The sequence below is a fragment of the Temnothorax americanus genome, unplaced genomic scaffold (genome assembly GCF_048541705.1).
Source record: "Temnothorax americanus isolate GAGA-0224 unplaced genomic scaffold, ASM4854170v1 Scaffold4, whole genome shotgun sequence".
NCBI classification, from domain to species: Eukaryota; Metazoa; Arthropoda; class Insecta; order Hymenoptera; family Formicidae; genus Temnothorax; species Temnothorax americanus.
This window is the reverse complement of record NW_027509547.1, coordinates 4,792,645-4,813,924: the sequence shown is the minus strand read 5'-3', so window position 1 is coordinate 4,813,924 and position 21,280 is coordinate 4,792,645. Positions and strand designations below refer to the sequence as shown.

Here is a 21,280-nt window from a genome sequence, read left to right as displayed (position 1 = left end):
GGCATGCTCTGCCGGGCTGATGCTTTCTAGAAATTGTCAGACTTGGATGGTTCATAATCGAGTTATGAAATGCTTTGCAAGATATTTCAGAACGCATCCGTTTCCTTCGCCGACAGAAACGGCAGCACAATTGTCACGTATACGCGGCAGTCGTGAGACTACTGCGTAGTGCTTTGTGGCAGATAAAACTAATATATTATCCCATAATGTGCGCAGTGGAAATTTTCGACGACGAAGATATTGTATTAGGAAGATTTTCTTCTCCCGGCGGGAAAATTTATGATACAAGCTTTGCACAAAATTAGATATTGGAAAATCAGCATGAGTTTCGAACGACTGTAAATGTAAATTGCATGTGGAATTATATATCATTATACCATATACGGAATTTTTGTAATTGTTATATTTTTGTTAACAATATTCTTCAAAATCCAGCTTTATTAATATTCAAATTGTTGCTGTTGATTAATTTATTGGTTTATTGTAGTATCTCTTGTTCTGATAATAATTATACAAAATAAGTGTGACATAGAACGTTTCAGTTTTCTGGCACATTCTCTTTTCTGCATACTTTTACTACCATCGTATCGTAACGTATCATTGAATATTCGCCGGAAATTTTTATTGTGTTTGCAAGTTTTAACAGTATCGAATTTTGCAAGTTTGATGGGAATTTCGTCAGAAATGCCGGCGAAGTTTAACTCCACCTTTCGACATTCCTCTCGCGACACGAATCCATCTTTGTTCAGCGAACCGTTTCATTCAGGAAATTCTTTCGTCACCTCATTAAAGTTTGAAACGCTTGCGTTGTGAGAATCATGACGTCTCGACACAGGCAAGAATTTATCATCCATCCGCTTCAGTAAATTCGCCATTTGCGGAGGATGAGCCGTCAGCCGTCAGGATAGACTTTTTTGCTGAATGGCTGATAATGCTTTTATACTTTGCGCAGGCTATTCATAATATATTATGATCCGTACCGGGACGGCACTTTACACCCTCCACTCTGATAAAATATTGTTCTAATATTCCCATGTCCGGTATTAGCTCTATATAGGAAGTCTCGAGTCTTTTTTCATATAATACTATACTGTTACAGTCTAAAGGTCTGTAATAACACTGAGTTTAATATAAAAAAAAAATATTCATTATTCTTATACATAAATATTATTTATTTCTAATATTTGTAAAACTAATTGAACTAGAGAAAAGAATGTCATTTACGGACTGGATCTTTTGGTGACCTAATAATAATATTGTTTGAATTTTATTTATTTTTTTCAAGCTCAATAAATTGTGCGCCGATTTTTTGTCGGGCTTTAAAACATAGCTCTTAGTTGGAACAGTAAAACCAAATACTTAAATCGATAATCGATTTAAATTTTTATGTTAATAAACATTCTTATTAAATCACTGGAAATAATTTATTGCAAAAAATATCGCCCCATCACATTCTGTCACGGAATTTAGGAAGATCCATGTTCGAACGCTGGCTGGGGTGATATTTTTTGCAATAAATTTTTTCCAGCAATTTAATATAAGGATGCTTATTAGCATCAAAATTTAAATAGATTATCGATGTTTCAACTAGGAGCTATGTTTTAAAGACCAACAAAAAATCGGCGTACGCTTACTGAGTTTGGAAAAAGTATATAAAATTTACACAATATTATATATGCACATATATAAATGGACATACATTTAAACACCTTTTGAGTAAAAATGACGCGATTACTATTTCTGTTCAAGTTCTGCATTTATTGTGACGCATTTATCTGCGCTTATCTTAGTGAAGCTATAATTGAAACGCTATTAATCCAGCACCTAGCTCGTCACGTAATGAAAGCTGCGCGAAAATTTCATTTGCCGTCCTGCAACCGGCGTGGCAGGACACGAAACTTTGTTACGCCAACACGCGCGACTGCTTTCGATTCTAACGATTCGCGTGCACTATAGTCACGATTTTAATTATTTCTTTTAAAGAGAATCATCTCGACACTTTGCAATTCCGAAGACTTACAATCCATCGCGTGATATCACAATCCTCATCTCGTTTCCAATTATATCCTTCGTTTGTATCACGTCAGCGCGAATCATCCACCGGTGGATTTCGGAATAACAAGATTCCATGTTTCTGTTTAGGTATCTCATTTTTACGGTGACGGCCTTCCATTTTACTATGCTAGAAATAATTAATTGAAGATATCGACACTGGCGAACTTGATATTTCCTGTGCAAAATCGAGCTGACAAGTTGATAAGGGAGAACAGTATATTATAACGTACAAATGTAGGAGAAAAAACACATTTTTAAATTAAAATGAAACATTCTCTCATATTTTTTCTATTTGTTTAATGAGAAACAGTTGTTAAAAGCAGGCAGATAATACATGTTTTTCACAGAAAATATTGGATCTGGGATGTTAATAAATGCTATTGAATGCAAGCTGCTTCATATCATGAGTTTCATTAGAATTTCAAAAGCATTGAAATGTTTCGCGCCTTTATAGCGGCTGCATAATCAAGTTCACGATCATCTCAAAGAAATTAAAATATCCGAAGGAACTTACGCACTGCTAATATTTTAAAATATATAATAATTTTTTTATGTAATTATAAATATAACAATACTCAATTTTCACACACACAATACACAAATTATTTCTTGAAATACATTTTTAAATTTAAATTTCACAGTAGGATTGAAGAAACTATATCGAACTGGCCTGTATGTTATATACGTTTATAAAAAAAAAAAACAACTTTAGTTTGTGTAGTAATGTATGAAAATATACGAATGTAATATCTTTTCTTTGTTCGTGATAGCGATTTAATTTTCTGTACAAAAGAATTGAATCTTAACTTAGTTTGCAGTGTTTTTTCATGGATTTGTTGTCATAATTTGTACAAGGAACGTTTCTTTTTTATAGATAGGGGATCAATAGATGTATAGATAGATAGAGTTGCTCGTGTTGTAACTTGGAGGAAATCCTTTTTCTGATTTCAATTTTCACATATTAAAGGACACCGGGTGTTCATGACAAATTTTAGCGGTTCGGGTGATGCATCATTTTCCGGCGTGCACATGTTTCTCCGCACATTTCGCTATACTAAATGGCCGGCCTTTTGCAAAATAAGCGGATTATCGGATCAAAGTCTGTCCGATGCGAGCGTGAAACGCGTCGATCGGCTAATCACGTTAGATACATTTGCTAAATCCCAATTCCCGGCGCAAGAATCGCACCAAACTCTCCGGAACGCAGTTTACTCCAGACTCTCCTGCATTCGCGCAATTGTGCGAAATTAGGTCGTCACTTAGGTAGCTGGAACTAAAATTAATTAGTATGCATGCATCGGCGGAATAACGTGTGAGGCGACTCCGACAATTAACTGTACATGCATAAACGTACATGGAACGAGCACTCGCCATTTAGTCGATATTTCAAACTGCTATCGCTTTATGTGTGTATGCTTGTGTGTTCTCTTTCTTCCCCCTCTCTCCCCTGCTTCTTGCAAAATGAAGTAAATTGTATTAAATAATATGCTTGAAAAAATAATTGCTCCAAACAATCATTTTTTACTATTTTGTCTAATTTGTTGATTATTTCTCGTTATTTTATTAGTTTTACAATTTTATTTTATTTGAGTTATAATTATTGTGATAATTGCTTTGTGGTATATTTGCTTAAAACACATTTTGAAATAGAAATATCGCCAATATTAGTTGTAATCTATCTCATTAATTATTTTTGTATTTCATTTGTGTTTTATTATAAATTATAAAATTGTTTATTTATATTGTCCCGTTTAACTTTATTTCTTATGAAAATTGTTTTGTGATATTTAAACAATTTATTTGAAAATTAATATTGAAACGCGTAACAAAAATACATAAGGAAAAAATTATATATTAAAAATAATTATTAAAATATAAATTAGGAAGTATTTTAAAATTCAAATAATTGATAAAATTTATTACCATGCTTTTGATGGCATAAGTGATAGCTCGTTGCGGTAAATTGAAGATAAAATGATATTGATTGTTGGTCAAAGGTGCGAGTAATAATGCCTGGAAACCCCCCAAGGGGGGGGGATACAGAATTCAAGGCAAATATGAACAACATTTACCTTGAATTCTATGTTTGATTAAACGATTACTGATTGTTATGATTTCTCGCTCTCTTAAATAGCGTATGTTATTTTTGGATATTGACAAAGAATATGAAAGAAAAGTATATGTTCTCGTAATCAAAATATTTTTCTTCATGCACCAGTTGTATACAAATCATAACTTATTTATTGACAATGTTTTTATTTTAAAATGTCTTTGGATACAAGCAAAATATTTTAGAATACAACTACTATAACTTACTTAAGAGTTAACAAATTTACAAATTTTATATTTGTTCTAAAAATGAATAATATACCTATCTGAAATATTTTTATTTCGCATTATTAAGACAAAATTATATAATAAATCATAAATATGTTTGTTGAATAATTTACTTGCCAATAAATTATTTAACATGTATTTTAATTGATAAAATTATTGTCATTACGACGCATGTACATTTTGAGAAATAAATGCAATTCATTAATGTAGACAAATGCAATTAAAAAATGTCAGATTATATATAAATAAATAGAATATTGTATATAACAATATAACTTATTCAACAATTACATATGACGTTAATTGATTAATTCATATATTAAAATCACAAAATATTTTGTGTATAGTTAATTAGGATGTGTAATAACCAACATGGTGAGCGTGTACAAAGTCGAATAGGTATTGATGACCTCTTAAATGGCTCGCCAAAATCAATAGCAAAATGTTGACGATCAACTCCCGCCATTCGCGATGACCAATTGCGACCTTCCGTGATACCATTCGCGACACAGTTACTCCCAAAACATTTTGATTTTTTACAGCATGAAAGCTATTGCAGAGAATTCTGCGATATAACCCATCGATTTTGCGCCAAAGTGGTCCTTTATTTTTGCACTGCAGTTATATCGATTTTTTCCGCTACGCCCTATATTCTTCCAAACAAAAACGAATTCCAGGGATTCTCGGCAATCCGGAGGATTACGTTGCGAAATCCTTAGTGTGAAATCGGCCAAGATAACAAAAGATGGCCAAGAAAGAAAAATCAATTTAAGCGCTAGGGCGGCGTGTCTGAACGGCAGTTTACTGAATGCCTTATATTAGACCACCTGAAATAATTGGATTTTCGGTATATTATCCAAAACAAAAAACAATAAAAATAAATAAAAATAAATGTCGATAGAGATGATAAATTATCGAATATAACAGATGATAATGTGATGGAAATGGAATAACTAATATCTACAAAGTAACAAAGATATTTTGATGCATAACAGAAATGATCGTCATAAATAATATATGTTTATTTATAAAGGTTCTTTATTTATTTCCGGAGTGTAATATGTTTATAAGAATAGCAAAAATCACAGGATTACGCAATATGCAATTATGCAAAAAGTATGAACGTGATGTCAAATGCATCTGTACTTTCCAATAAATTTTTGTAATAACTCTCTTGTCATTAGCACTTTAATGAGAATATTCCGTGCAACTTCTGTCCGTAGCCCTTCTTGTTACGATCCTGTTGTGCTGAGAATGATAAAGGACTCGATGAGCTTGCCTTCTGCAAACAGCATGCACAAAGGGTGGTAATCGGCGCACGTCGTGTCTATATGTAAATTGTTAGCTGTAAGCGCGGGACGATGAGTAATTAGTCAATTATCGGAAACGGCGAAACTGTACGAGCCTGCCTCCGGAATTAACCATCGACGATACGTCGCGGTCACTTGAAGCTTTTCGATACCGGGTATCACATGTATGATGTACAACGCGTGTGATGACGCACGCATGCGAGCACGCATGTATCCTAAGACACACGTGCAGCGCGTACATCGAACTAATTAGCGAAAATTGTTCGAATAGCCGCTATCCGATGCTCCTATTTACTCGTCAGCGGTGTTAATTGCCAATAGAACAGAGAATCGGAAAGCTAGGGAAATTGATAGAATACATCTATGTGTAGGATCTATGTGTAGGATCATTTTGTGCGATATTTGACGTTGCAGATTTTGAGCGCGTTACTTCGCGCATTGCTGGTATGTCTATAATGGTTTAATAGTTTGTAAATAATTGTATATCTTAATAACCTATTATATAATTATACCAACTTTTGCATAAACGCAAATATGTTTCTAAATAATTCATGTTTCATTTAATTCATATTTCTCTCAAATCCCCAACAGATATATTGAACTTGTATATTTATTGCACAATTATTTGTTCTTAGGAAAGTATTTTAAATCATTCTTATTTATTAAATATCATCATTAAAGTGTGTGTGTGTGTGTGTGTGTGTGTGTGTGTGTGTGTGTGTGTGTGTGGATTTTAAATGCATTTCTGTTAATAAACACTATAGCAATTTATAAATTTTAAAATTATTTATTTTATTTTGCAATACACAATTACCATAATCTCTTCTCTACAATATAAAATTTGTGGTTACATGGTGACATTTTTAAGTTAATCGATCAGAACAATTGTTAATCAATTTTTTATATGTAATAATTTTAATTATAAACAATGTGATTCAATACAGCACTGACTTATACTCGTAAGAAAGAGGACAGAAAACCATAACAAATATATTAGAGTGCTTTATCATTTTATTTGATCAAAAATCCAGACTCGGCAGTATAATTTAGAGTGCGATAACTCGTCGATTTTTCGGAAGAAACAGCACTGCGAGCATGCACGTGCCGCATATGCGTTTTCTCCTGTCACATATCTTGAGTTACATTCTGCCCCATTCGCATTCTCGATTGCGGTAGCCCCGAAGGCACCACGACCCCCGAACGAGCTTAAAAATCGTCCGTCCTTCCGAGGAAGACGTTCCCAGGGAGAAATTTAAGCCGGAAGTTTTACAGATTATAGGGAACCGTGGCGGACTTAACAGGAATGGCTGGAATCATGCCAAATACTGCGGGATGTATCGTCGCAAACGATTCCAGTAAAACGCGGACAATGTATAGCCGTAATCCCCGTTTCCCCTTGACCTGACCGAGCTTTATCGAAGGGACAGCTATTGTGGGAACTTTATGTCGCGGTCGAAATCCTGACGGAACAATTAACCTTTTCCAAGGCCGCCAGTATTCTTAGCGCAACGAATTCTCCGTGAATTTTTTTCGTCACGTACAATTAAATTTTTAAACGTATTCCGGGATATCGTAAAGAAAGGAAGAAAGAATGGTGAAAGTCACTTTGAGAAAACACGTTCTCCAATAATAGATTGAAAGGCTGACGACAATTGCGTTAAATACAAATTGATGTTTCTTTTGATAACTCAATACCCGTTTCTTTCATAGGAAAGAATTGCTTTCATAAATTTCTTATGTGTATAAACAGAATTTTTTATTTAATACATTTTTAATTTTAATTTCATAATTTTTTATATTGTAGTTTCTTTGTTTATTTGTATAAATTGATTAAAATTGTACATAATATTTACCTATTCGATACCTATTTCATGTAAGCTACTTCATAATCAAATCAATAATGTATTCTTAGTAAAGAAAATATATAAGTACAGAGTTAACATTATATACACTTTAAATGACGTTAATATATGAAGAACAATATTTAAGATGTCTGGATGATTGTCACGTACACTCAATACGTCAATCTGCAATTGTCGTCAAAATACGTCTCACAACTGTAATCGCTGTGAATATTGTGGAAAGTTTAGGTTTCGCCGCAGCGCAATAAACTGGTTAACAGGATGTAACCACTAACGTGTCCTGAACTAAACAGACGGCGGAACTTATAATTAGGGAATGACGCACCAACGAGTATACGATAATTAGGAGATGCCGTAAGATTTTACGGTGCATCGCGTTGTTTTCACGTCGAGAGAGCATTTACAATTGCCTTGATGAGAGAAACATCAGCGACAGAGAATATCAACGTCAAAGAACTCATTACGGCGTATCACGTGGTACAGTTAACTCGATATAATCTCGACTCGTGTAATGAACATATAATCTGTTCATTAATTCACGGCGTGTTAATGTAGTCATTAATTCATCAGCCGACGTTTTGTAGCTGGCGCCATTGCACGTGACGTTTTGCGAGATATTTCTCGGCGAAAGTTTAATTTCCGAGTTTTCCCTGCGGTTTACTGACCCGCGCGTTACATCGCGCGATTTAAATTAAGTAACGAGTAACGAGCAAAAGCACAAGGAAACGTATTATTTATTCCGTTGTTAATTGTTACCGCGCGCGTTAAAATGAAAATACGCAATTTCGGTGATTGCAGACTTGGATGTATAATGAAAAAGAAATGAAGACAGTCTGTGGAAGATCTTGATTTAGATTAGTAATTTACTTATATTTGCAACTCAGAAATAAATTTGACCTCAAATCAAAATCAGCGTTAAAATTATTATCTTAATTATTAAAATTATTATGTTTATATATATTAAATAAAAAAGCAGTCAAAAAATGATACGTAGTACATATATAATTTTCTTTATCAGATTACATATTTCTATTACACGGTTTACGACATCGTATTCCGAAATTTATGATTATCCTTCGTATCCCTTCAAAACGCGATCTTGTTTGTCGAATATCCCGTATGACGTTGCTTTCGTTAATCTCTCTCCCGATCCCCCGTAACCGCGTTAACGTATAAATACGTACGCGCTTGTCGTAATTCCTACATAAACGAAGGATTTTCCATAACGGGCGCAGGCCCGGCGCAGGCTATACGGTCGATGGGTATACGCACGCGAAAAGCTCCGAATGCATGTAACGCTGGATCCCCGAGCTTTTAATTACGAATGCATAAATCTCCTCGAGAATCCTCAGCTTCTCTAGAGAGAACGGATTTTGATTGAAAGTTTGCGCGTTTTGATTTTTTGTTGTTCCTTCGCACGGGAGACGATAAAAAGTGTACGATCACACGGTTGTACGGTCATGTATATCAATTTTCATGGCAACATGTTCGTTGTAACTTACCCCCCCGTGCAGTATCGGTTTCTAATATGTAGATGTCTCGCATACGCATTGCCAATGAGAGCTTTACATATTCAGAAGTTGAGCAACACTCACACCTGAGCGATTCAATTTCGTTTTATTGGCCCCCTCGCACCTGGAAAGTTGCTATGTATTTTACAAGAAGTCATTTACTTTCTTCACCATGGTGCACGACTGCCAAATAAATTTTAGCGAGCTGACAGAGACAATAGCCGTTGAAAACAACGCGCCCAATGCACGGGGACAAAATGACGGAAATGCACAGAGCCCGGCGTACGTAATGTTGACGATGTAAATAAACTGCCCTAGTTTGGCTCCTTGTTCACATCGCCGTAAAATTACATCTTTGAATGGAACGTTTTGGAATGTGTGGAATAAATCAATTCGTGTTTGAATGCACTCGATTAAACGCATCGCACGGGAGTCGATGAATAGTCGATGAAGTGTGATATAGAAATGGTACAGCCTGTTTGAAGTTTCAAACATGGATATATGACTATTTTTAAAGAAAATGACGTTAAATTATTATAGATATCGTTGAGAGTTTATAAGAAAAAGAATGGATTTGCAGATATTTCAGTGGGAACTTTTCCTTTTAAAAGATTGTGGAGCGTTGTGCGTTTTTTTTTTGGCCGAGTTATCGAGGTTTGAATAAAAAGTGGTCACTTTGACTTTGATCACTTAAGCGATCCCACAAGATACAAATAATAGAAATTCTTTACGATTTTTTGCACGCCAGATGTAGCGCAGCAAATTTGCATTAAAAATGTTTATTTTGGATCAAGCTTTATTATAGTGCCGTTTTTTTTAAAAGGTAATTAAAATTGGCAAAAAGCATTTAAAAAAAGTTTCAAGCTTTAAAATGCTTTTTTAATGTTGTGTCTATACGATGATTTTTCGCCGAGTTTCAGTGATTTAAAAATAGCCCAAATTTTTAGCACATCAAAAATGTTCCCTATTTTTTGTTGAGTAGTTTAAAATAAATTTTTAAAGAAATAATATTTTAAAAACTACATGATATTTCACAAGAACTCATATTTTAAAAATTGCTTGTGTGTATTAAAAGAAAAAAATATCAAAAACTTCTTACTTTTTAATAACAAAATCGAGAAAATTCAGAATTTTATGTTAATAAAATAGATTATCAAAATTTTCTATGTGTATTTTGTTTTTTTCCATTCGTATATATTGCAACAATGCAGCGAGAATCTATCAGCAAGATTATCAAAAATTTATAGATTTTACTTTTTGATAAAGCTTTTACGATTGCAATGCGAGAGATGCAGAAAAGCGGGCGTGAGTGCCACTTTTCAATGCCGCCCACGTGTCTTTTTGACACGACGGTCACGTATTTTCACATAACTTGTGTCGACCAAGTTTTCAACATACGGAAACATCTGGCATCTATACAAATGATTCTAATAACCAACGTAACATCCGCGTTAATTTTACATTTTGGTAGTTTATCTATTACCGAATTTCTTAGGGCAAAGCTACAACGTTCTTTATATCACAGAAAAGAATATATAGAATTGATAGAATTGATAAATTATGTAAATTATGGAATCGGTTTTTGTATTTTTTAAAAAGTAGCTACGTAATATATTCATTGTTTAATCTCTAATACTAATTATATTTCTGCTTTATGTTGTCAAAAAATCTTTTTCATAAAGAACGTAATTAAGTTTTTATTTTTTTACTTTGCCCTAGTTTTTCTTTCACAGTGTAGCAAACAAAGTAGCTAAAGTTCTAATCGGAGCAATCATTAACAATGTTAAAATTTCTAAAGCGCGATAATGCCGGCAATGATGGATGTATTATAAAATTTTCGTCGACATTGACTAATGGGGCTCTATTACCGAATACAGTTTCGTCTGAATAGGAAGTAAATTGCGCGCCCGATAGTGAGAAACGATACGCGTCGAAAGGAAGCAAGTTGAAGTACAGGACCAGTTTATATCGTGCACAACTAAACCTTTTCGTGTACTAGATTCGTCACGACGCGATTCAGAGAAGTGTAGGAAGAACTTTGTAATTTCACTTCCGTTTCACGTTATACTTTCGTCGCCGACACTTTCTGTTGAAAACAATTTTGCACGCAATCAAGTATAGAGCGCCAGCGATACGAAATTTAAAGCAATAAAGCTGAAGTTTTATCGTAAAACGTATACACGTTAAATAAAAGTTTTGTAGGACCTATATTGAAGAACTAAAAAGCTGATTACGAATTACGATTCAGAGAAGATACCTTTAAAATTATTTAAATGGGGATCAAATAGCATTGAAGAATGTTGATAATATTTTTAAAAGGAAGTCAAAAAATATTCTCATCAAAAGTTAAAACATGAAGAAGAGAAAGATGACACGAAATAACGAAAGACAAAAGAGCTATGGTAGAAACCTTTTAAAATTTTTAATCTCAGCACACTGGTACTACTGGTAGTATGCTACACACGTTGGCCATTTATTTTTATTTATATTATTTACTAAAATTAAAAGAAACACTTTAATTATTGAAAGTAAAATTACGCTAATAAAAGATGACATTTATGAATAATTCATGCATTAAAACTACTGTGTTTGATCATATTTGCTTTCGTCTGCTTGTCCGTAGATCGGTGTCTGGAAATCCTGGGAAAAAGAGGGTCTAGACATTAAGGACATCGTCTGGCCGGGCAATACCCACACTCCTCCGCAAGGCGTGCCGGAGAAGTTTTACCTTAAAATAACCTTTCTGGAGGAACCGCCTTACATCAATCTTGCCCCGCCAGATCCTGTGACCGGAAAATGCTTGGTGGACCGCGGTGTTCATTGTCGAGTGGCCAAGGACTCCGATATGGTTGGGTAAGTATGAAAAATTGGATTCTTTTGTTGGAGAGACATATCCGCCAATACCTTATATCGATATCTAAATGTTTAAGCATTTACAAACCTGCGATTCTGAATGGATAATTACTAAATAACATACTCACATATCCTCTTTTAATTCTTAGTCTCGGACCACTTATATTATTTGTATATTGTTTTCTTTTTATTTGAATGTAATTGAGTTTTTAAAATGTTGTTAATAATACTATTCAAAGGATACTTATACAACTATTAAAAGTGTTTTTAGTATTGTAGAAATTTTTTTATGTATTAGCTATTATATCATATATTATTTTGTTAAGCTATTTTATATGTTAAAATGTATTTTGTATTACTCAGATTATTTGAATAAGTAAAAAATTGTTTAAACGTTGCAATGACAAACGCGTCTGATTAGAAAGAAATTGATTTTTAAGAAAGTCAGACTATTAACGTCTGACTAGAAATTGACTATTACTACTTCAGTAGTAATAGTCAACTTCGTGTAGTATTCTGTAAAATTGAAAATACTGTATTTTAACTCATTATTTTCGATGAGATAATAACGTAGCAATAAAATATACAAGAATAGTATTACGTAAATTTCAACATATTATTTATATTCTAATTTACTTCATCTCTAGACTTCCTATCAAAACTTTATACTAAATGGCAAGTGAACCAAGATTAATTAACATTAACGGACAACATATATTATATTAAATGAATAAATTAGGTGTGTAATTTATTACTACTGCGATATATACTGACGTGCGCGAATGCTCCAGTTTGTGATATTTCGGAGAAATTAACTCATTACGACGGACTCAGCGCTGCTTTTAAGCGAAGACCGAATATTAAACCCGAACATCATGGTATGCGGCACACTTATTTTATTCAGAAGAGAGTCCTAGTAAAGTAAACGTGTCGCTCCTACACCAAGTCGGAAGAAGCCTTGCACATTCAATCCAAAATTAAAGGGCCGGCCTTTGAAAGCATTGGACAGGCGAGACCAGACTAATACGCGCGCTTCATCAGGATGGAGGAGTTGACACTTTACAGTCGCACGTAATGACATTTATCATGCGGTAAATGAATTCATCGAAAAGCACTTTACTATGTGCCTTTGGTAAATCTCTTTCGAGTTCGCATTTAGCCTCTCGGAGAATGTTACGGGTGTGATAAAGGATAAAGCGTTTATACGACGGGGGTAAATATGAAAAAGAAGCGTAATCGCGATCATTTCTGACTTTGTTTGATAGTCGTACGCAAGTGCTATTTTTATCGGGCCGTTTATGTCGACCTTCGCGTTAAACGCAAGCTGCATTGTTAAAATTTATCGAGCGTGTTCTCGAATGTCGTTATCCAATTTAGAGTATCATCGATATCGTTTGGGGTTACAGCCTCTAGCAGACGTTCTCTGCATATAACAGTATTTATTTGCGCGAAACCGGGTCACGTATAATATACGTTAAAAACTCTTTCCCGCCTGCATTCTCTATATAGTACAGTGCATGCGACAGCTGTTGCTACGCTCGTTTTTAGTATAAACTCGAGAATTCTGCGAAAAAATCTATTTCTGTTTAAAAACAATACCAACACTTCGTTGAAAATAGTGCGAGGCAAAGTGGCTCTTTACATCTCGCCATATTTTTTCTTTTTTTTTAAGCAAGAAATTGTTGAACCAACAATTTGTCATATTTATGCGCTATTAACTATGAATAGAACTGGGGTAAAAATTAAGCTGAAAGTCTATAGACTGCAAATGATTCCTTTATTTCTAAACGCAACATGAAATTTAAAAAAAATACTTACTTAAAATGTTTTGCAATAGTTTAATCGAAAATTTACTGTTTATATTTTTTAAACATTTGCATCTGTTTTTTTTTGTTTTATATAATTGAATTCCGGAATATTTAGTTTGCATCACTAAATTGTAATATTCTCTCTGTTATTTAACCATTATACCAGTGCAGCTCCAGATATACAAAATTAAATTACGAGTTATTGTGACGCACGAGAAGGGAAAAAGGAAGACAGTGATTTAACGTGTATTTGTACACGTCAGATCCAAGAGTCCGATTCGAATCGCACTTCGAAAATAATCCGCCGACAAAGTTTCCCAAAGGCATTTGCGAGAATAACAGCGTGGAAGTAATTGAAACTCTTCTCCTTCTCTCTCGAGAGAGAAACGCAACTCGTGCGAAGAAACGTTAGGAAATTACGATGGGAGAGGAACGAAGTAGATACAAGTCGATTTTCTGCTTCAATTGTCGATGTCACAGCAGTCACTCTGTCGGAAAAATTTGGAAAGAACGGACATTTACAAATTGAAAATTATGTACAGTGCAGAACTGTAACGATTTGTCACGTTTAAAGTAATGTTTATGTTTTACTTTAATTTAATGATCGACTATCTTTAATATATCTTTATAATAATTTCAAAAATTTTCTCATGAGTTTGCTCATAATATTTGTAGCTTTTATTGTTTTAATATATTCTTTCAACCAAATTTTATTAATAACCAATAATTCAATATCAAGTAAAGCTCTTTTCTAAAATAAAATTAAGTCCACTTTTTTCGAGACTTAAATATATATATGTTACAAGAATATTTTAAATAAAATAACTAACTAATCTTAAAATAATTAGATAAACAATTATTATATCGACACACAACTAATATTATATTACGCTATCATTTCGACAAACAGCGAAGGAGAATTAGCGCTTAGTACAGTTCCTCTCAGCAAGAGAATTTCGGGAAAGGTATATATAATTGAAAATTCCGCAACAAATTCTTATACAATTGCTTAGAAAATGTCGGTATGAAAATGTTATTATCTTCCGTTTTTTGAGGTAAATGTTGAAACTATGAACAAAAATATGATTATGTTTGCAAAGATGAAGATTATATGTGTGATAACAGTGAGGAATTAAATAATATAATAATTGAAAAATAGCAAATTTGTTACATAATAGGAGATTTTAACAAATATTTGCTGGTGTAATTTTTTGCAACAAGTGACTTTTCAACTAAATTATGTATTAAAATTATTGCTTTCAATATGTTTACTTTATTATAATAATTTGTATATAGATTTTATTCATGATTCGAAAAGTGTAACAAGATGTTGAACGCGAAGCATGTCTGTTTTGTAAAATATAATGTTTTTCATTTTAATAAATTAAGTTAATAAATTCTGTGTAGCGAAACATATTCGCTACACAGATGCACGAGGAATGCATACTTAAATAAAGAGAAAGAGAGAGAGAGAGAGAGAGAGGAGAGAGAGAGAGAAAAGATTAAACCATTATAGTAGGAACTTGCACGTTGTATTATCTTTTTTATGTAGAGTGCGCGGCAACTAACTGCTGCCAATGAAAAATAAAAATTACGTTCCATCAGTCGCTGGAGGGAACAGAGAGCGGATTACCTAATTGCTAATTGTGTGCTGCAGCCTGAGAGAATAGCGCGTTACTCCGGCTTAACGAATTGATATTAGCGCTGTAAGAAACTTGCGGAGGTATTGCACGGTGCAGAATAATTGGCAATAAATTATACCGAACGTAACATTTCACCGATGATATACTGTCGGCACGAATACTAATTTGTCCGCGTTACATTTTTAACTTTTCTTCGGCTTGGAGATCACATTCTCATCCAATTAAACGATAGTACTACGACAAGATAATAAATGTTATCTCGCCGCGATTATTTTTGACAGAGAAAAATGTGTCTGTTTGAAATTTCAATGAGTTCAGCGAAGTTTTATTATGATAAGATATAAAATCTCTTTTATTCTTGTCTGTACGTGCACATCTACACGTTAAAAAAAATTATTAACATTACTTTTTTTTATTAAAATAAGTTATTATGAATATTGAAATGCAATGATAAAAAATGTAATTAGCTCTTATCGCTGCCACAATTCCTCTCGTGCTCGTTTTAATCGTTATCGTCACTCTCTATCCTGGGTAGCTATCATAGCCATCGCACATAATGGATCTTACGCGGCTAAATACTCCACTAGGCACTTATAATCTCCGGCAGGACCGCGAGCAGAGAACATATCTCTCTGTTTTAATATGCAAATCACTTAGATGTCCTTTATAAGGGAAGTGGCTGAGACACCTACGAATGGTAAAGGCCGCGAGTCGCCTTATCTTGAGTACGGGACGGAATATAAACGCGAACGAGTTCTTGCGGAACGTTAGGCTCTTCTTGCGGCTTGGAATGCGGCCGAGTCGGAAGCGGAAGAAGTTTCATTAGCGTGTTTCCGTGCGCAACTAGATTAACCCCGAGATGTCCGATTTGACTTCAAATTGTTACACGAATTATAAATATATACAAGTTGTTCTCATAAATACAGGCATATTATTAATGTAGCGGAAATGATGAAAGATAGAACAGAAAATGATGAAAAATAGAACTAAATCGTCTATATAAAAATCTTTTTTTATGTCTGCATGTTAAATCTTTATTTCTGTATTTATGCTTGCATATTGGTAATATTTTTTGTAATAATTTTTAATAGCACAGATTTTTATGAATAAAATTAGTGAGAAAGCTCATTTGAAACTTCAACGTAACAAAATAATTACCCAGGTTGAACTCGAAAGCATTATAATTAATGACACTGAACTATGATGGACAACGTTTATTTTGCTTGAAGGACAAACTAATGCAGCTCTATTGATAGACTCCACGTACGAATGAACTGCAGCGCGAGACAATACTGTTTTTACGATGTAATATAATCTTATAATTGATATCACGAATATTAAAGGAATATTTGGGTACGTTTAAATATGGTAATTACAAATTTATTAGCGATCTATACGTACGTGTATACATTATTCTATAATCGCATAATATCCACAAGTATTCGTATCCTTTGACGCATCGATATGCGCGGGATATCGAATATCTCGTTAGTCCACAACCGAAGCTTCCTTAATTTAGCCAATAACGTTTCCCGATAATTCAGGAATGCGAATCGATAATGATAAACGCACATGTGGCGTAAGACGAAAGCAGTAATTCGAGGCAGCTCAGATACCCTTGACAATTTCTATCTTACACGCTAATATCTGCGAAATGAGAATGCTACGCGTGAACGTCTGAACGTGTTTCGAAAACGGATGCTCTTATAAAGACTCGGATGCCGTAAGAGCGTTGTGTCGATACGAAAAGCAGCCCCTCAACAGAACTCTCGTGTAACACTTATTGAAGGTGGAGACCTCTCTTTGTAGTTCAACCGCCCTTTGTAGTTCGACCTTCTACTTTCGTGGACGAGGAAAGAATCTACTTTTCGTAAAGTAGTAACAGTACGCTTGACAGTCCGCCGAGTAATTCAATGAGATTTTTAACGCAAGGCTGCTGAGAAAATATGTTCGAAAGAGGGCGAAGTTAATTATCTTTTTTCCAGAAGAATTAAATTTTTATATAAAATAAGAAAATATCTAATTTTTTAAATTTATATTAAATGTATAAGATTTATACCATGAATCTTTACTGTTGCTATTAGGAAACATGTAGATACATGCCTAAAATATATTATTAATCTTTTATTAAATATATAGCATAAACATATCTTTTTTATTTTCAAAGTCAAAGAAACTAAACAGAATAAAATTAATTTATTTTTTTTAATTACTTTTATATTAAATTAAACACTATTGAACAATTAGTAAGAGAAAAGGCCAATAATCGAGCAATAATGGATGTTGATTATATAATTATTAATCACATATGTGTAAACGACGAGACGTTTCGATTACACCGAGTCTTCTTCAGCCGTACAATAATCGCAAAATAATACCTAACTAACTATATATAATTATTAGTCTGTTGAGCCACATCACCGTTCGAAGGCTTGACAAACAAGGATATTGTCGTTGCATCCATGAAGTCAAAGGTAAAAAACGGAGGTCGTCAGTGAGCAGGTAACGTAATTGATTCCTCGTTCGATAGTGTATAGTCGAAACGTCCCGTCGTTTACACATATGTAATTAATAATTATATAATCAACATCTATTATTGTTCGATTATTGGCCTTTTCCCTTACTAATTGTTTATATTTATAAGAGCGTGCTAGTTCATTTAATTAAACTATTAAATATTATTATCAACTCAAAAAATAATCAAAGTATTACAAGCGAACAAGGACAAGGATACGGAGAACGTTATGAAACATGATTCACCGAAGCAAAAATGGATTTTGATCAAAAAGTTAATAGCAGGAACGTACATATCACGGTAATACCGGCCACTTAATCTTTCAGAAACGATTTATTTGTCAAGCGTCAAGCAGTCATAATACATTGCGCAAAGAGCCGCCGTTCATTTTTCATGTTTCTGATATGCGGCGAAACGGGTCTGCGATAACCGACTGTCTGTTGTGACAAATCACTGTCGTTGGATCGATCCACGATACGGATTTAAAGTGCATTTTTGCGGCAATTGCGGACGTGGCATTCGGTGCATCGAATATATTATATGGGTATATCCAAGGCAATATAAAATCGTTTCCGCGCTATATGAGGAACGGAAAAGAATTTACATGAATTAGCTGATGGCACATTCCCACATGTGCCATGCCTCTGGGAATATCAACCTCAGGCAACGCCCGCCTGCTGACTAAAATTACGCAAATGAAGTTCGCGATTAATGTCGCTTTATATAATGCACACGTACCAGTTTTACTCTACATTACCCGCTCGCAGTGGTAGACGTGCGTTATACTGTCAGATAAACGTGTCTGTGACTTTGAGTGCACTCCATTATTGCCGAGTGGCGGAAAGAGTCTTATTGTGCGTCACTCGTCGTGTAAATCGATGGTATGCATTTATTTTTGCAGTTAGACAATTCAATTTTTTTGTAAAATTGACTTGTACAGTCGACTGTTTTATTGTTGACGATGATATTAATATATAGAAGAAATATTATGAACACGATGTAAAAAGTATAGTATACACAAATTAAACGACGATATGAAGAACAGATTACAAAATTTGTTGATAATTAATCTCAGAAGCACATACAGACTCGGAGAAAATATTTTTTCTTCACGCGATCTTTACTCGATACAAGTAAATGAATTTTATCGTGAAATACGATAGATTGTTTTCTATAAAATTAATATTTTTTGAGAGATAAGAAAACGTTTTAAGAAAAATATGAGTTTTTGCTTATAATGTTTATATAATAAAATTCCGAGATACATCAGAAAATTTCTTCTGCATATTATATTTTTAATTTTGATAAAATTGCATATAAGATGCAATTTAAGTATGCAATATAAGCTGCATGTAAAGTAGTATTATTCTTACATTAATTTAAAAATAAATCTCCAATCCACTTTGAAGCAATTGAGGTATATTTGACATAAGAGAGAATCAATGAAGAAGTAAAAATAAAAATATTATACCAAATTTAACATATCTGAATTTTCTAGCTAACTTTCTTAGCTTTTACATAATAATAATAAATTAAATTATTATTAAACATTTTATGTAAACTTACATTAATTCGTCAAGAATTTTGAGCGTCGCAATGCGCAAATTTACTTGTTGCACCATGTTAAACGCAGAGATGTCCGAGTGTTTAATCTCGGAGATGCTATCCAGGCTAGCAGCGACAGCTCGTATATGTATATGAAATTTCAAAGTTACCATAATATTTAATATTACAATTTCCAACAACCTTACTTCAGAGAAGGAAGCTCATTTCCGTTCCTTAGAGGCGTATATAGCTTCATCGTTATCCTAATGAAGAGATACAAGATACATATCTATATTTAGTATGCAAAATAGTATGCGAATTATATAACGTCTTTATAAATTATTAGCCATACATGTATTTTACAGCAGTTTTACGTTAACGTCACTGTTTAACATCAAAACAATAGGAAAGTTTGTTACGAACAGTTTTATCGATCCTGGTTTTAGGAACTCGGAAATAGTTCATGACAGCAGAACCGCCATAGTCTCGGCATGCATAATTTTGGATTTTTTTATATGAACAATCTATATATTTGCGTACTATATCTAACTTAAAAAGTTGTAAGTGTAAAAGCAAATCAGCTAAGTGCCTCGTGGTAATTTATTGACAAGTAAATATTACAAGTATGTATTCTTTGATATGTTTCACATTAATCAAAGAATGTTAATTTTTGACAGCATTTTTTAATAGATGAAATATAATATTTCATGGGAGGCAACATGATTCAAGTTTTAAGCTAATTATTTACTTAATAACATTATAAATATAAGAAAAGTAAATCTTCAATCTTCTCAGTAGTAAATAATATATTGCATAAAATTAATTTACCGAGGTCCGTTACGTATAATAAACTAGCGCAGGAAGTGTAACGTCCGTCACATCGCGGGCAATGTCGCAAAGTCTCGTGAAAATGTCGGCTCCGAAGAGTAACATCAAAGTTTCCGCTTTCTTATCCGATGCATTACGCGACAGAAACTGAAAAGTTGCGGGCATTACGGGCTTGAACTTCTCACTTTTAATGCGAAACTACATTTTTCTCAGCGGCAACAGTAGTAGCCGGCTGCGCACTGCCTCGAAATTGTGAGCATCTTTTACGCCGCCGCGTGCCACTGCGAAGAGAGTGGCAATAAATGTCAGTGCGGGGCGTTTTATGGTGGTGGCCCTCTACTATGGTACTTTTCTAGGCATCGTCGCCAAGCTGGCCCACGAATACGTATTCGATTTTATCACCGCCACTTCCGGCATATGCTACCATTGGGACTTCGCGTCCTGTCGCATCGCGAGACATATTTGCCCTCCCTCTATTTTACTGCCCGTGCGGCTTCGTCTTTATGCTCTCTTTCGCTTGACAAATATTTTCACTTGAAACAAAAGGGGTGCAAACTTTGGTAAGATTAATATATGTTTGTATAGTGGCTAAATACAATTGTAGATGTATTTTCAGATGTCATATGAAAATACATAGAGATAATATAACATATCTTATTACGTTATATTATGAGAAGACATAGTTCTGATTGACGTAGTGATTACCTTTTTTATTTAGACAAATTTGTTTTTGAGGGAAGTTTAATTACATAAAAATGTTATTAAAGCACATAAACATATAGTGTTGCACGCATTCCTGAAACTCGGGAACATGATACGAAAGAAAGGATGGGATAGCGTACAATACCGAATTTTATTCACGTGTGGGCATTGGAATTCGATATTTTCGTGCGTCACACACATGTCAACGCGTCGACGAAAATGCCGTAATCGACACCGTAAACAATGCAAAAAGTTCGCTGAATATACCGTTAGAGAAACTTATATCTACATCCATATCATATTTTCAGATT

The 21,280-nt window shown here is 33.9% G+C and overlaps 1 protein-coding gene across 6 annotated transcripts in view; it reads left to right on the top strand.

Annotated features, from left to right (window-relative positions):
* Nmdar2 (glutamate ionotropic receptor NMDA type subunit 2) overlaps nt 1–21,280 on the top strand; it is a 199,763-nt gene that overhangs the window by 158,969 nt on the left and 19,514 nt on the right. For all 6 annotated transcript variants that reach the window (XR_013258467.1, XM_077415920.1, XM_077415921.1 and 3 more), the window contains one exon: nt 11,699–11,928. Coding sequence is in view for 5 of the 6 variants with exons in the window: in XM_077415920.1 (XP_077272046.1) it covers nt 11,699–11,928 (230 nt within the window). In the remaining variant the exon portion in view is untranslated. The remainder of the gene's footprint in view (nt 1–11,698; nt 11,929–21,280) is intronic.